This window comes from Podarcis liolepis, assembly GCF_965112155.1.
Source record: "Podarcis liolepis genome assembly, chromosome: 9".
NCBI classification, from domain to species: Eukaryota; Metazoa; Chordata; class Lepidosauria; order Squamata; family Lacertidae; genus Podarcis; species Podarcis liolepis.
The window spans coordinates 15,017,063-15,034,032 of record NC_139564.1 but is presented as its reverse complement, the minus strand read 5'-3'; the positions used below and the strand labels follow the sequence as shown (position 1 = coordinate 15,034,032).

The 16,970-nt window shown below is 44.9% G+C and overlaps 1 protein-coding gene across 9 annotated transcripts in view; it reads left to right on the top strand.

The window, feature by feature from the left end:
- The window catches only part of MAPK10 (mitogen-activated protein kinase 10), a 227,642-nt gene that overhangs the window by 181,471 nt on the left and 29,201 nt on the right, over positions 1–16,970 (top strand). For 8 of the 9 annotated variants that reach the window (XM_083458852.1, XM_083458851.1, XM_083458858.1 and 5 more), the window contains one exon: positions 4,892–4,963. In XM_083458852.1, the coding sequence (XP_083314978.1) occupies positions 4,892–4,963 (72 nt within the window). Of the gene's footprint in view, positions 1–4,891; positions 4,964–10,310; positions 10,383–16,970 lie in introns of all 9 variants that reach the window. The other variant, XM_083458854.1, reaches the window with a different exon arrangement.

The following is a 16,970-nucleotide window of genomic DNA, read 5'->3' as shown; positions in this document are numbered from 1 at the left end:
CAGCTTTTCTGCATGTCAGCTGTTAGCTGGAAGGCCTAAGAGCCTCAGCAAGGTCCCACTGCACCTCCAGCTCACTTGCACCTCTCCGGAGCCCTAGAGCAGCCTTTCTCAACCTGTGGGTCCCCAGATGTTGATGAACTACAACTCCCATCACCCCTAGCGAGCAAGGCCAGAGCTCAGGGATGATGGGAGTTGTAGTCCAACAACATCTGGGGACCCACAGGTTGAGAACTGCTGCCCTGGAGGCTATCCCCTTTATGCTCTGGGGAGGGTCTCATCGTGAGCCAGAGATGTAGAGGGGCTTTGCTGAGGCTAGTCAGGTCTCTTCCCCCTACTTCTTCCGGGGCCCAGCTGAGAGGTGCTGTTCCAGCTGAAAAAGAAGAAGCCCTGATTATGATTATATTATTTACCCTTCAGCCGCAGGTCCCAGGGTGGGTGACAACAAATTGAAATTCAGTATTAAAAATGGTTAAACAAATCCTAGTTGTGGGTCCTGAAAACACAATCTCAAGTTTCCAAGGGAGGGTACAGTGCTTTTACTGTGCTGTAATCTAGATGTGGGGCGCTCTTTTTATTTTATTTTGTTTATTGAATTTATATACCACCCTATTCCCAGGGGTCTGAGGGTGATTCACAGAATAAAATCAAGATATAAAACCACAAAATACATAATAGAAATAAAAACAATAACCTAACAGCCCGCCCCCCATAGCAAAGGAATAATTCTGATCAAACTGACCTTCTAGGAAAAGGGGGTGAGTGTTATTTTGTTGTTCTCAATAATCTTGGCACATCAACCATCATTTATTTGTGTGCTTTAAAAAAAAGCCCTATCGGTAGTACAGTATTAAATCCGTGCTTCATAAATATTAGGCAACTGATTTTGCAGAAGGATGAGCAAGTAACACCATGGAGATAAATCCATTTGTCTGTTTCTGCTGCCCAAGTAATCTTTCCCAAGTAATCTGAAAACAAAGGTTCCCTTTTGATGTTAAATGTAACAGGGAACTTCCAGATTGTTCCATTTTTAATTTGTGGAATCTAATTAGCATACCGCAGTGCTTTAACTAACATTTGACTGCAATCTGCAAGCTGGCAATTAGATAGCTATTTCAGCCTGATTTCTTTGTCATTTAAATTTGGTAATGATTGGGCAGCACACCTTGTGTTTTTCGGTTTAAATGCTAGAGCTAAAGGTGATTCTAGTACTAGTTATCACCTTAAAGTGAAGGTTTCCTTACTGTAGTAATAATGAAGGGGCAAATGCTTTTGAAACCTTCTTAATCAAGATTGCTATAGCAACTTCCAGAAAAGCTAAGCTGAGCTTAGATGTTGCCTTTGATCCAGAGCCGTGTTTGTCCTCAAGGTGCTCTGCATGAGTAGCCTTTGATGGGTGGAGTTAGATCAGGCTTTCTCAACCTCGGTCCTCCAGATGTTTTGAGACTACAATTCCCAGCATCCCTGACTACTGGTCCTGCTAGCTAGGGGAGTTGTAGGCCAAAAACATCTGGAGGGGCGAGGTTGAGGAAACTTGAGTTAGAGCCACGTGTCCATTTTTTTTCATTGAACTGACGGACTTGGCAGTTCCCTCAAGGAATCACACAATCAGGGCAGTTATGGTATTCTCCCAATAATTCTAATTACCTGAGCATCTGCAAATGGCAGAATTGGTTATCATAGAATGAGCAATCCAGTTATTGCAGCAGTTCTCAACCTGTGGGTCCCCAGATGTTGCTGGACTACAACTCCCATCATCCCTTGCTAGCTAGGGATGATGGGAGTTGTAGCCCAACAACATCTGGGGATCCACAGGTTGTGAACCGCTGAGTTATTACTTCATAGCAGTATATGCATTTACCTAGCAATAGAAGCCAAGCCGAGAGGGGAAAAGCTTTTGACTAGTGCAGGGTTTTCCAATTGGGTTTCCAGCTGTTTTTGGATTACAACTCCCACGGGTCCTGCTAGCTAGGGTTGATGGGAGTTGTAGTCCAACAACAGCTGGAGACTCAAGTTTGGGAATCTGTAGACTACTGCCTATTATGATTTGGCTGTTTGTTGTTGTTTAGTCGTGTCTGACTCTTCATGACATCTAATTTTTGAATCTGCAGAAGTGCATGGTGCAGTTCAGTATCTGCAAAGAGAGAGCACTTAATTTTTAGCTTTCCTCTCTATTTGATTATTCAGCACAAATTCCGGAAGGCAGATATTTTGGTACATTTGGATTTAATCTCTCTCCACCCATGCAATCTTGCCTGTTTAAGGCCAGTTCCATGCTTTCATTTTCTCTTGGCACCTGACTTTATGGATGCTATATTTCCCCACCGTTTTGATGCACTCTGTTCTCAAAGTCCCCAAATTGCCCTGTTGCCACCCCCTTTAAAAGTGAGAGCGACTCCAGCGTTTCAGGCATGCTTTTGCTGCCCTGTGCACCCAGTACCACCCCTTCCCTTCCCCCCCACCCCAAAACGAAGCATTTCACCTCTGTCAAAAGAAATGGCTCGACTGGTGTTCGTTTTTGTTTCTGTTAAAAGGAGAGAGAAAAAGAAGGTGGGACAGAAAAAGTGAACACTGTTGGGCCATGTTCACACCATACATTTAACACACTATGATACCACTTTTAAGAGTCACGGCTTTCCCCAAAGAATTGTGGGAGTAGTGGTTTGTTAAGTGAGAGTCATTAAGGCAAAGGTAAAGGGACCCCTGACCATTAGGTCCAGTCGTGACCGACTCTGGGGCTGCGGCGCTCATCTTGCTTTAATGGCCGAGGGAGCCAGCGTACAGCTTCCGGGTCATGTCGCCAGCATGACTAAGCCGCTTCTGGCGAACCAGAGCAGTGCACGGAAATGCCGTTTACCTTCCTGCCGGAGTGGTACCTATTTATCTACTTGCACTTGGACGTGCTTTCGAACTGCTAGGTTGGCAGGAGGAGGGACCAAGCAATGGGAGCTCACCCCGTCGTGGGGATTTGAACCGCTGACCTTCTGATCAGCAAGTCCTAGGCTCTGTGGTTTAACCCACAGCTCCACCTGCGTCCCTATAGAGAGTCATTAGGGGACCCTTATTCCCCTCCAAGAGCTACAATTCCCAGATTGGTTTAACAATCTACCCCCCTTCACTGAGAACTCTAGGAATTTTAGCTCTGGGAGAGGGGAGTCTCCTAGAAACTCTCAGCACCCTTAACAAACTACAGCTCCCAGAATTCTCTGGGGGAATCCATGGACATTTAAAGTGGTATCATTGCACTTTAAATGTATGGTGTAAATGAGGCCTTGGATAGATCAACCGGTTATCGCCAGCTATAACTGCTGGGCCTCTGAATATTTGGTACCCCATCCTCATGTTGGGACCCCGTGCTACTAAAGTTGCCAGACTGCAACATGGTGCCCTCCAGATGTTGTTGGACTGCAGCTCCCATCTGCCCAAGTGGTGAAGGCTGCTGTACAGACCTGTACACTGCCTGGCGGTTCCCTCCTTGCGAGAAGTGAGGTTACAGGGAACTAGGCAGAGGGCCTTCTCGGTAGTGGCACCCGCCCTGTGGAACACCCTCCCTCCAGATGTCAAGGAAATAAGCAGCTATCTTAACTTTAAAAGACATCTGAAGGCAGCCCTGTTTAGGGAAGTTTTTAATATTTAATTCTGTACTGTTTTTAACACTCGATCGGAAGCCGCCCAGAGTGGCTGGGGAGGCTCAGCCAGATGGGCAGGGTATAAATACATACATACACACACACACACATACACACATACATACATACATACTAGTAAATCTGGCAACGTGGCCACTGCAGGTTTTCCTGCTCCTTCCACCTCTGTCGCCTGTGTTCCCCCTCCTGCATATGCTGCTGTGAAGCTCACATTGAATCCTGCCCATTATAGACTTGGAGCTCAGCTATAGAGCTTCAAATAAAACGTTTTGTGTGTGTTTTAAGTGCAATGTGCAATGTGGATGTTGCTTCTGGGAGAAATCATGTATGAGCATGCCCAAAGAAAACTTGCGAGCGAGGGAAGATGGGAGACAGTGCATCCGTCTGCCCTCAGAGCCGCTTTCCTTTTCCACTCACAATATGGCAGCCCTAACGTCCGTGACCAAAGCCTCCTGGATGCATTTGGTATGACTTAGGCCCGGGACGGGGAGTTGTGGCTCTCTAGATGGTCCCCGGCAGTGTGGCCAATGGTCAGGCATGATAGGAGTTGTAGTCCAGCAACACCTGGAGGGACACAGGTTCCCCATCCCTGAACTAGATCTAACTTGGAATAATTAGGTGCCATCCTTTTCCTTCTCCCCAGATTTGCCTACTTTGTTCTAGAACCTGGCATTTTCTCCTGTGACAGCAGAAGCAAGAAGCAAACACATGCAACTTTCCCCACTTGGTCTTGTCAAATGAGAGCAGCCTAGATTTAATGCGCTGCTCTGGCCTGTGACCACACAAATGGGCTAGCTTGCACAGGAGCAATTAAAAGTGACAGGGGGTACATGGCACAATCTGTAGGGTGCAATCCTATGCATATCTACACAAGTGTAAGCCCTGTTGAGTTCCATGGGCCTTACATTACTCCCTAGTAAATATGTATAGGGTTGCAGCCCTGAAGATCATTATCTTGGGACAATTTAAACAGGAAAAGGTCAGGATTTTTGCATAGATATACATTTTGAAAAAGTGGAATAAAACTGATAAAATTAATGTCTGCTGGGTATTAATGCTTCTTCTGTTTATGACATCTTTGTGTGTGTGTGTGTGTTTTAAAAAATTGTTCGGTGGAAGGTGCATAAATCTGTGCTTTCTCTGATCAATCTGCTCTTTTTCCCCTCCTGTAGGAGCCAAAATGTCTTAGTTAACTTTGCCTTCCCCCCTCCCTTTCTCTCTTCATTTCCTTGTCTCTGCTGTTCTAGTGGATATATGGTCAGTAGGATGCATTATGGGAGAAATGGTGCGCCACAAAATCCTCTTTCCAGGAAGGGATTGTATCCTTATGCCATTTGCTGCAACCTTCATCGAATTATTTCTCTTTCATCCCCCGCAGCCTCATCCTTGACTTTTTCCTATTAAGCAAGCCATATATGAGAGGAGGATACAAAGACAGAAGCGAAAAAAAGCTGAATCTTAGGGGGTGTGTGTAATTATGATTGGAGTCACTTGGGAATCAGCAGCAAAACAAAACAAAACAAAAACCTGAACTGCCAGCTATATGACAAACGCTATCAAACAGCTCTTCATGCTTTTACCCTTATATTTGTTAACGCCTTTTGGGGGGGTTATAGAAGAACCAGCCACTGATGACAGACTTGTAAGCTTTTTCTTATTGATTGCATTTTAAAGAAAACGGCCCATTTGTTCCTTTAAACTTTGTTGTTTTTTCCCCCCCTTCCCTCTTTTGGCTGAATGTTTTGAAAATTGTAATTTTTTTGATGTTTGTGGTGACATCATAATCTTTTGCTTGCTAATGCATCGTTAGTCTGGGTCCACCATGATGCTGTATAGACTCCGGAGGTGAGTCGATACAACATTTTGTTCTGAATGTGTTGACTTACCCATTTGTTGCCTAGAAGAGATCCGGCAGTCCTTCGGCGCTTCCTAGAAATGGAACTCCTAACCAGAATTCCAGAATGAACTTTCCTTTTTTGTGTGTGCATGAGGTCTGCACAACCCTTGCCCCCCCCAAAAAAAAACTCTGCTCACCCCACCCACACCCTTCTCTTGCCCTGTTCATTTTGAGCTTCGGTGATATTCTTTTTGCCATCTCTCAAGGTGGTGAAAGTAATATTAGAAAATGAAAACAACTGCAATCTAAGAAAGAAAGAAAGAAAGAAAGAAAGAAAGAAAGAAAGAAGCTTTCTAGTTCATCTATTGTAGGCAAGGAATAAAAACACATTTTATATTAACAAAACACACATATTTACATCTTCTTTGCTGTAAAAGACTTCCACCAGCGAGCTAGGAGGAGGGTAAATTGGCTTGAGAAATCTTTTGACAGCTGGTGTGATAAGCATAAGGTCATGAGCACTGATTAATATTTGGCGCTTCTTGGTGATTAACATAGGGTCAGCCTTTCCAACAAGCTGTGGTCATTTTCTCTCAAACGTTGGGAATATAGGATGTTATGGAAAGATAGGAGGATAGTTTGCACAGTTTGCGTATGGAAACCAGCTGAAGAGGTTAGCAGATGAACGACCCTACAGCCACACATCTGCAGAACCCAGCACATGTATAAAAAGGTATATGGAGGGCCACCTGCACTTGCACTTATGTGAGGGGAATTTATCAAAACTTTCACACATGATGATTAAAGTTGAGTTCTTTTGTGACCTATCTCAGTTGCTCAGCCAATGCGTGCATACAGTTCAGAGGGCCTTCTCGGTAGTGGCGCCCACCCTGTGGAATGCCCTCCCTTCAGATGTGAAGGAAATAAGCAGCTATCTTATCTTTAGAAGACATCTGAAGGCAGCCCTGTTTAGGGAAGTTTTAATATTTAATGCTGTATTGTTTTTAACACTCGATTCGGAGCCTCCCAGAGTGGCTGGAGAAACTCAGCCAGATGGGCAGGGTATAAATAAATTATTATTATTATTATATTCGCTCTGCAAAATTCTGCCCCCATTCACTTCCATGGGAGGCAGAACTCCATACACAGGTCCTTTTCCGACCTTCTGATCGGCAAGCCCTAGGCTCTGTGCTTTAACCCACAGCGCCACCCGCATCCCTATTCTCAGCAATATCAAAGGCCAAAGGCAGTCGAAAGTGTAACTTTCTGGCCCCATGCGCAGAGGTGGGTGGAGGGCAAATCTTTGTCCTTTTGAGTGTGTAAAGGAGAGGGAAAGAAATGGGGGGGACATCCCAAAATGGTGGGCATTGCTGAGGAAGGAAGAGCGTGAGGACTATTTTAATGGGATAGTTGAGTTTTGGAGCATCATTTTTTAAAAAAGAGAGAGTAAAATGTCCTTAAACATCACAAAATGTTGCACACCTGGAGTGTTGTCACTTGTTACCTGAGTCGTTAACAGGAGCTATCCATTACGAGCCTGCAAAACATGGGTAGCCATGCTCTGCATAGCACAGTGTCTTTTACAGCATTATTGTGGCTAATCTTTTATATATTGAGTGAAAGTAGAGGGGCTCATGACAAAGTGGTGGTCTGGAAGAGGGGGCCTGTCCACCTGCCCCCCAAACCATGACAGTGTTGGCTCAAGTTCTGTGATGGATTCAATGCTACAAAATGGAATGAGTGGTGTCAGGGGTTCAGGAGCAGAGACGCAGAGAAGGGAGGAGACAGAGAGCGAGGGGGAGGAATACGAAGGAAGGATGAGTGGGGATGACGACCCGAGATCACCGAGCCTGTCTAGCGAGTCCGAGGATTCCCAGAAGGGAGCGCCAGCAGCCAGAGCAAGGGGGGAGAGCAGGGGGACACCCCAGGAAGAAGGGTCCAGAGAGGGATCAGAAAGCAGCAGTTGGAGATCGGGACCCACGTTCCCAGCCGGGAGCAGCGGGGAGAAAGGGGACCAGATATCGGGCTCCGGAGACTTTCAGAAGGAGGGAGGGCATGAGTCAGGAGTAGTCACGCCCACCTCGGGGAGCGAGGAAACGATCAAGAGGAAAGTGGAGAGTTGGGCGCGCGCGCCAAGTTCAAATGTAACGGAAGCTGGCGCAGTCAGCAGCCCAGAGAGTGAACCGGGTCCCAAAGCCCGCCGCAAGGAGGCGGAAGGGTCAGGGGGGTCCGCGTCAGAAGAGAGTAGGAAGGGAGAGACCCAGGGGGGCAGGAGGACCCAGAGACGGAAGGAAAGGCGCAGGAGGTGGAGCAAGGCTAGGGTATTAAGCTGGTGCGCTAGAGGCGGAGACTCAGACGGGTCTTCGTCGTTCTGACCTAGAAGAAGTAGGGCTGCACGTTGCAGTTTGGAAATGGAACCTGTAATCCAATAAAGACTCTTTGAAACTGAACGCTGGCTGACTTGGTCCTATGTGAGCTGGGACTGGGCGGCAGCCCTGACAAGTGGGTTTGATGGTGGGTTGTAGGTCAGGATGATGTTCCCATTGGTCAGTTCTCTTCCATCTTGGGCCCATCAGCCAGTATTAGTGTCCCTGGTCCTAGATGGATATTCCTTTAGTTTTTTGAATGGCTTTTGAAGGCTAGCAGCCGCCACCACATCCTGCGGCATTGAATCCCAGAAACTGAATACACCTGTGAAGCAGTGCTGCCTTTAGCTTGCCGGGAACTGACTCCCAGTCGGTTTTCACTGGATAATCTCTGGCTTCTAATGTTATGAGAGAGAACACATTTCCCCATCCACCTTTGGCCACACCATACATCTGTTTAGAAACCCGCTCATGAAGTCAATGGGGTGCCTTCCAGGTGTCAGTTGATCTCAGCTCCTACCAACTACTGACAGTGTTGTCTGGGGATGATGGAAGCTGCAGACCAACATCTGGATGGTACAGTGTTGGCTACCTCTGCTTTATTGTATCTCCACTTAGTGATTTTTTAAAAAAGCTCTAATTGCTTCAGCTTTCCCACATATGGGATGTGTTGCAACCTTTCGATAATTTTGGTTGCTTTTTTCTGCACTGCTCCCACTTCAGTGGTATCCTTTTTTGAGATTGTACACAGCATTCCAGGTGTGGTTGCACTTTTAATGTGTTCAGAGGTGCCACTGACAATGCAAGCAGGTGCAGATTTCTGCAAAGATGCCACAATGTTGGCTGCTTTGTTTTCAGTTCTTTTTGTAATAATGCCTAGTATGGAGTTTGCTATTTTTCCTGCCACTGCATACTCGAGATATCTGCACAACCCCAATATCTCTTTCCTGGTTAGTCACCTTCAGGCCAGCAGTTCACCTCTTGATTAACTGGGAAGGGTATCACCTGCTCTACTTTCCCATTTCAAAAGCAGAGAGGCTGTTTTCCCCCCTCCTTCCCCAACCTACTGGGAATGTATGTTTGCAGTCTGAAGCCGGTGCTATCCTACATGCCATGCAAAACCATCCTGCAACCTTTATTTTGAATTTGGCTTTGTTAAGTTCATGAATCCCAAAAGGTGTTATACTGCAGCAAATAAGTGGATTCCCCAGACAACTGAATCCTATTTCTAAGCAATGCTATGTTAGAAGCCTTGGTCATTTAGTTGCTGGGATTTCAGCTTATAAGGGGGAAACTGCAGCTCCTTTGCTACAGGCTAAAGGCAAGTTGATTTGCATAAGTCTCCAGAAAATAAGATCTCTTTGGGATAGAAACCAATATGCTTATAAGGATGCAGATGAGACCTATATTTTTAAATTAGTCATTTAATTATGGTCACAAAGCTATGGTGACAAACAGTAGCTAGCCTTAGGTCTTACACTGTTCACTGAATTTTCTTTCTTTCTTTCTTTCTTTCTTTCTTTCTTTCTTTCTTTCTTTCTTTCTTTCTTTCTTTCTTTCTTTCTTCATCACTCTCGTTCACATAGGCAAGTATAGACATATTTAGCAATAAAGATTAACCGTTCTACCCCTAGCTACCTACTCCCCCCCCTCTGTTCTGCCCAACTCCTTCCTCCAACTGGAAAGTTTAATGTAAGCCATCTTTTGTACTCAAAGAAGTGATTGCCCAAAGGACATTCCATTTCTAAAAAGCAAAAAAAATGAGACCTTGGCACTCAGAAGGACATTTGCTTGGGAAATGAAATATCCCCCTCCTTCCTTTCTCACTGCTGAGATACGGATGGAAATCAGGCCTTGATGGGGGGCAGGAAGGATGGGGAAAAGGTTGAATTGTCCGCACACTTGTATCTACCAGATGCAACTAATCACTCCGTGGGGATATGCATGGAAATGCTCCTTGAAAGGTTGTTCCATCAGTATGCTGCTTATTTGCAGGCATAAACGTTGGGGAAGCTTTTATTCAGGAGAGTGAAATCTAAGCACCAGAGCTGTAGGGTTGTGTTCACATCAGTCGGAGAGCTTTCAGTTTGGGTCTCACAGCAGCAAGAGAAGAGATTGGCGCCTCTTCCACCTGTTGCTCCCTTGGCGTCTTGTCCAATACAACTTGTATCTGCAGCAGCTATTTTCTGCTGGTTATCTTACAAGGAGGTTGTAAGAGGACAGGAATAGATGGATGCAACAGTGGGCAGGCGGCGTTCTGTGACTTTCTGGTTCTGCTTTCTAAGGAGAGGAGCTCCAGAGCTCCAGAATCAGCCATACTTGATTCTTCCCCGGAGTCATAGAAGCAAGGAACCATGCCTGTTCTGTTGACCCAACCAGATAAGTCTTCTCATTTATTTGTTGTTCTGTTGTTGTTGTTCTTGTTGTTGTTCTTGTTTACCTTCATTTCATTTTTGTTTTCAGTTGACATGTGGTCAGTAGGGTGCATCATGGGAGAAATGATTAAAGGTGCTGTGTTGTTTCCTGGCACGGATCGTATCCTTCCTAGGTCGTGGGCCTCTCTAGGCACCATTCCCCACTCCCCTTTATTACCTTCTGCCCATTTGGAGTGCTATAATTCTTGCAGACTTTTATTGTACCTCAAGGAATGGAATGGACAGCACAAGGATGCCTCACAATCATCATGACACCTTTACTTGAAAAGTTATTTGTGATGCAACAGAACAGGGATGAGGAATATCTGTCCCTCCAGATGATGCTGAACAATCAGCCCCAACTAGGATATCAAATGGCCAGGGATTATGGGAGTTCTAGTGCAGCAACATCTGAAGGGCCAAAGGTCCCCCACTTATGGAACAAAATGTGTGCCATAGAATTTTTTAAGAGGCTAGAAACCTCCTCCTGGCTAAGACACCGTTCTATAAATTTTCATTGTTATAATAGAACCTCCTGTATCCAAACATGCCTGAAGGATTTCCAGGGGAAAAAACTGATAAAGAGATCAACATGGGTTAGTCTGGGAGATCATTTATTTCCATTTTTAATGAATATATTGATTCCCCTCCATACGCTTTTATTTTCTCTTTTGGCCTAAGGAACTCTCCCAATATAGGTAGAAGAATGAAAATGCAAACATATGAAAGAGAGAGGGAACACTGATGATATGCAGTTTACTGAGGTTGGATAAATGGGAGGCTGCTGTATTCTTACAGATGGTTTCCTAGGTCATCTTCAGCTTTTGCAGCACATAAGATTCATAGACTCATAGAAATGTAGAATTGGAAGGGACCAACGTGGGGCCCTGAGATTAAGTGTTCCGTACTCTACCTACTGAGCTATTCCAGGTCTTCCAAGGAGTTCTGATAGTTTATTCCTCAGTTATCTACCCTGATTCCTCAGAGTGGAGCGGGTTTCGTATTTAATACTGAGCACTGCAGCAACACTCCCTTTCTTGTGAAGCAAGCATGGGGAAGCTGCGGCCTTCCAGATCTTGTTGGACTACAAATCCCATCAGCCCCAGCCAGTGATCAGGGATGATGCGAGTTGTAATCCACCAACATCTGGAGTGCTGAAGGTTCCCACTCCATCTGTGTCATAATGGATCTCATTGATGGTGCGGTAACACTGGAACAGCAAACACAGACAAATCTGAAATTCTTACCAGCACATCATGGCACAGAATGATACACCTGAGGATATTGCATCTTAGATGGGTGACTCAGAAGGAGATGAGTCAGTGTGATAATCCAAAGGAATGAATTACACATGGACTGCAGTGCTTCTATAGCAATATCTTCACTGGTTTTCATAACTGGGAGTAATTTCTAATTTATATTTACTGAGTGAGTCAGATGTTCTGGAAGCTGATTTTAATAATAGCTTTCACCCAAAAACCCATGTATGTTACCGAGTGTTGACTCAACAGAGAGCCATGGCTAATCCCAGCTTTCTGATCCAGCACCCTCTGTCTTGCCCCAATCTCCCTGGCACTTTAGGGTGCTGTTGACATGTGTTTTGGCCCCATTGGCACTGATGCACTTTTGAACTAGTTACCTTCCTGTGAGTGGGTGGGTCTAGCAAATTGCATCCCTTCAAGTACCCAATTTAGCTTTGCTCTGAGACATTGTGGGCTTTTGAGATAGTGGATGGGTGGTTGAGGGTCACTACCTAGAGGACCTCACCAGGGACAATTTGCCCCTCAAACCCCTGGTTGGATCTATATGATACACATGTTTACAAATATGTGTTTTGCTGAAGTTTCCCAAAACCTTTGCACATTCGCCTGGGTGTATGTTCCTCTGAGCTCAGTGGACTTCTAAGAATACGTTGATAGCATTGGGCAGACACTTGTTTTAAGATTGTTAAGCAGACACATAAGTACATCCCTAAAAATGTGAGTGTGCACAGGGCTAACTATTTTGTTCCTACATTAAAACAACAACAACAAAAACAGATTTCAAACAAAAATGATTGGCCTCTTCACATAATACTCATGGGAGCAAGCCTTTTCTGCAACATCACCCTTTTATGCCCCTTCCCCATTTTTCATTTTTAATCCATGGCCATAGTGTCCCAGTTTGCAGACTAGTTACTTTCCATATTTGCTGCTCAGTGGCATTTTTCAGATTTGTTCTGATTGATGTTCTTACTCTGTATAAATCCCAATCAACACATGTAAACATATACTAAGCTGAGCCTCCCTTATCGCTGGTACAGTTTTGTTTCCTTCAAGTTAAAGGAATTATGGCGTGGGACCGTATTCCCGTAAGATCTGTGCATGTAGTACCTACTGAATGCAAAGGAAGGGAAAAGGGGAGGATAAAATCCTGAGTCATAATGTGAATTTCATTCACGGGTTCATAGCTATGTATTCATCTGTCTGGCTTTCTTTTTACAGTGGTGCCTCGCAAGACGAAAATAATCCGTTCCGCGAGTCTCTTCGTCTAGCGGTTTTTTCGTCTTGCGAAGCAACCCTATTAGCAGATTAGCGCTATTAGCGGTTTAGCGGTTTAGCGGCTATTAAAGGCTTAGTGGCTTAGCGGCTTAGAAAAAGGGGGGGGAGCGAAAAAAATCGCAAGACTCGCAAGACGTTTTCGTCTTGTGAAGCAAGCCCATAGGGAAATTCGTCTTGCGAAGCGCATCGAAAAACGGAAAACCCTTTCGTCTAGCGGGTTTTTCGTCTTGCGAGGCATTCGTCTTGCGGGGCACCACTGTACATTCGTTCATGCTTAATATCACATTCAGTGATTTCTCCACCAACATGTTGAACCTCTTCCAACCAATACACTTCATAGGCTTGGCGCCCAGTTTAGTTGTGCAAAATTGTCACCATTTTTGAGAATGGTTAGAAGTATTTGATATACGGCAGCAGATTTTTGGTACTCAGTGGTGAAGAAAGCCTGGGTAGGGGGGAGGGGAAGTGGGGAATGGGCAAAGGGTTGTAATGTATGTGGGATTCTGCCAATGCCACAACCATCCCTAAAGTGAAGCCAGTATAGCAGCTTGGCCACCAAGTTGTTTGTATGGTACACATCTCCAGGGTTGACTCCAGGTGTGAAGCAAGGTGCTGTTTGATGCCTCCATCCTTGCTGAATCAGTGGACCCGTCTGATGGATTTACCAGCAGCTGCAGTTCTGCAGTCTGTAACTACCAACTTTTTATTTTAAATGCAACTTGGCCACTCCTCACCTTGCAGAGAGAACAGGATAGTGGAAAAAGCTGAAGGAAAATTAAGCATTTCAATCCCATAGACTATAATTAAGGCTAAAACATCACCAAATGCAAGTATTCACAATCAGGGACAGATGATGAACTGAACTGATCCAATCTGAACTGTAGTTCATCACATTTCCACATCAGATTGTGTGCAGGGCCGGGAGTCCTGGTGAAAATTCAGCAACTGTTTAGAGTCTCCTAATAGACACATTTTTGCAAGCAATTTCCCCAGATAAAATGCATTTGTTTCCACAAATACATGAATTCTTATACACATGCCCTCCTAATATTATATGCATTTTTGTACATATTTTTCGGATGGGGAACTGCATTGCAGGATTTGAACAAACTCATTTTCCGAAGGGCAACTGCATTTTGGTCTGTATTGTTTCAGGAAGTGAGAAGGACGAATTGTAGCTCTGAGCCATTTGTGAGCAATTTAAAATGGCAGCATTTCAGTCACCCACTGCTGGCACACTCAGTAAGGTATGTCATGAGAGGCTTGGAGAAATCAGATCAGGGTAGTGGATCTACCCAGTAATGTTTGTTATCCAAATTTTCCAAATGATCCCCTCCCCCCCCTTTCCCCAGAAGAGGGTCTGGTCTATTCTACTTGTGACCCACCAAGCCAAAACTCAACTCACCAACCATATCTGGTCGTCCAACTCGGGCTTGATAAATGCCTTCTTATTGCTTCTAACCTGGGACTGCAAAAATATCAGAAGGGGAAATCTCAAGCACCCTGCGTAGCTATTGTTCTGTGTTTGGCTTGGTGGACCATAAGATCTGCAGGCTTGTGGCAGAGTTACACCATAACGATGTGTCAGGCTTTGAGGAAATTGGCTTCCTCCCCCATGGCACTAAATTAGAAGATCAAATGAAAGAAATGTCTTACCAGTTAGATTCTTTAATAATCACAGTGAGAGAAAAAAGAACATGTCTCCCTAGAAATGGTGGTGCTCCCAATTAAGGCTCACTCCCCCCTCCTCCATCCCTGTTAATCTACGTCACTTCTACATCTTGTAAACTGAGTTTGTACCCTCTGCGCTTTCTGTTCTGAGACTTCCTGAGCTCTCTGTGTCTTTGGAGAAGGGGGGTGGGTGCATGCTGTCCAGAGAGTGTGAATCTGTCAACTCTCTCTTCCAGTGTTTCTTCTCCTAGCTGTTCCCCATCCAGTATTTCCCAGCTTCTGCTTTCTGAACTATGCCCCTCTGCAAACCACTGTTCTAAATCTATATTGTTGTCCTGCTTCTGGGAAGATTCAGGATCAGGGGGAGGGGTGGCTCCCACCATTCTTCTCCAGTGCTGCTCTCCTCAGCACAGTCCCTGGCACAATGTGTGTTACCTTTTGTTGAAAATTATCAGCATCTTTCCTTCCCATAGTTATCTTTCTTTCTTTCACCATCTAGCGCATGGTTTAGAACAACTACCTGCAACAGAAATATGAGGATTCCTCCTCGTATTGCACACTCCCCCTGCTTTTCTTTTTCTACTCCTTCATCTTTTTATACTAAAAAGTTAGTAATTGTTCTTCGTTACATGTCACGGATTCGACTCATCATAGCCCATATGTGCGTAGAAACATGGATCTTATTTTTAAAAAACCCTCTTTCAAATAAACTACCAGAAGGAAAAGAAAAGATAAACCTCACCAAAGATGTCCTATATAATGCATTTTTTAAAAGCCCAGTTTCTTTCAAACAGCTGCATACTTATTAAAATTTGTTCACAGAACCTCTATAATTAAACCATTAAAAGCATTTTGCTATAGAAATATCTCCCTAGAAACCAGCCACTAGCAGCTGATGATTTGTTTGAAATTCTCCCTTAATTGTGTTGGTATTCTTAAACAAATAGGGAGAGATGCTATTAGCTGTGCACTCCATTTCCTGTAAGGCTGTGCAACATTTTCTCTAGTCCCTTTGTTCTCATTTGCAGGGCATCTTTCCTTAGCAAGACACAGATCTTCTCAGCAGTCATCATCCCCCCCCCCCTTTGCATTCTGCATGCATAGCTGCTCTCTGTTCCCTTCAGGCGGCTGTAGCTCACATCCCTGGTACCTGGAACAGCTCCATGTCCCATTCATGTCCATTATTCCCCACCTATAGGGCTGGTTGTTGTTGTTTAGACATTTAGTCGTGTCGGACTCTTCGTGACCCCATGGACCAGAGCATGCCAGGCACTCCTGTCTTCCACTGCCTCCCGCAGTTTGGTCAAACATGCTGGTAGCTTTGAGAACACTGCCCAACCATCTCGTCCTCTGTCTTCCCTTCTCCTTGTGCCCTCAATCTTTCCCAACACCAGGGTCTTTTCCATGGAGTTTTCTCTTCTCATGAGGTGGCCAAAGTATTGGAGCCTCAGCTTCAGGATCTGTCCTTCCAGTGAGCGCTCAGGGCTGATTTCCTTCGGAATGGATCGGTTTGATCTTCTTGCAGTCCATGGGACTCTCAATAGTCTCCTCCAGCACCATAATTCAAAAGCATCAATTCTTCTTTATGGTCCAGCTCTCATTTCCATACATCACTACTGGGAAAACCATAGCTTTAACTATACGGACCTTTGTTGGCAAGGTGACAGCATCTTAAAAAGCAGAGACACCTACAGGGGTACCAACTTGAATAAGATATTTCTGGGTGGGCAGAAGATGTGGCATATACCATTTGAATAGCAATGTCCATCAGTGGGGTTTTTTTTGGGAAGGGGGGCTCAAATATTTTATTGGGGAGCCCAAAGGGACCTCAGCCTCTAGGAGTTGGCTCCTATGCCCACCAATAACCAGGTCGTGCCATAACAAGGTCCACCATGCCCACCAATAACCAGGTAGGGCAAAGCATAACAGGATGTTGAAATTCATGGCTAACTGTAATTTGGTAGCATCTTTCGTTACTTACCCTGTCAGATGCACACCAACAGTCAGGTAATCTAGACAGATCCAAGAAGTGCTGGCACCAGTGCAGATGCTCCTCCGTGGATCTGTGCTTGTTCATGCTTTCAAAAATTGCAAATGCTAGCTTCCGTAGGGATGGGAAGAGGGTGGGATTAACAGAAGAACACACTGTTTACTTAAAAGAATACTGGTAATAAATGCAATGGCTGGAAGGTGTTTGGGGATTTCTCTTAGTTTTTTGGGTTGTTTTTTTTAACATTACACCATACATCCTACTAATCTTAATTCTCCCCTGGGCATTTAAGTTTCACGGAGTGCGAAAGAAGGCCCCTGGCATTTTTTGATGCTCCCCTTAGATACTGTTATTAGAATGCAAAAATGGAGGGGGTGTGGCTAAAATTGGAAGGGACGGGCAGGTTGGAACAGGTGAACTTCATGAAAGCTTGCCATCCCTCCTCCCTCCACCCTAATAATTTGAGTACTGCTTGCAGTGCCCTGGACTGTGATGCTACATAGTCTTA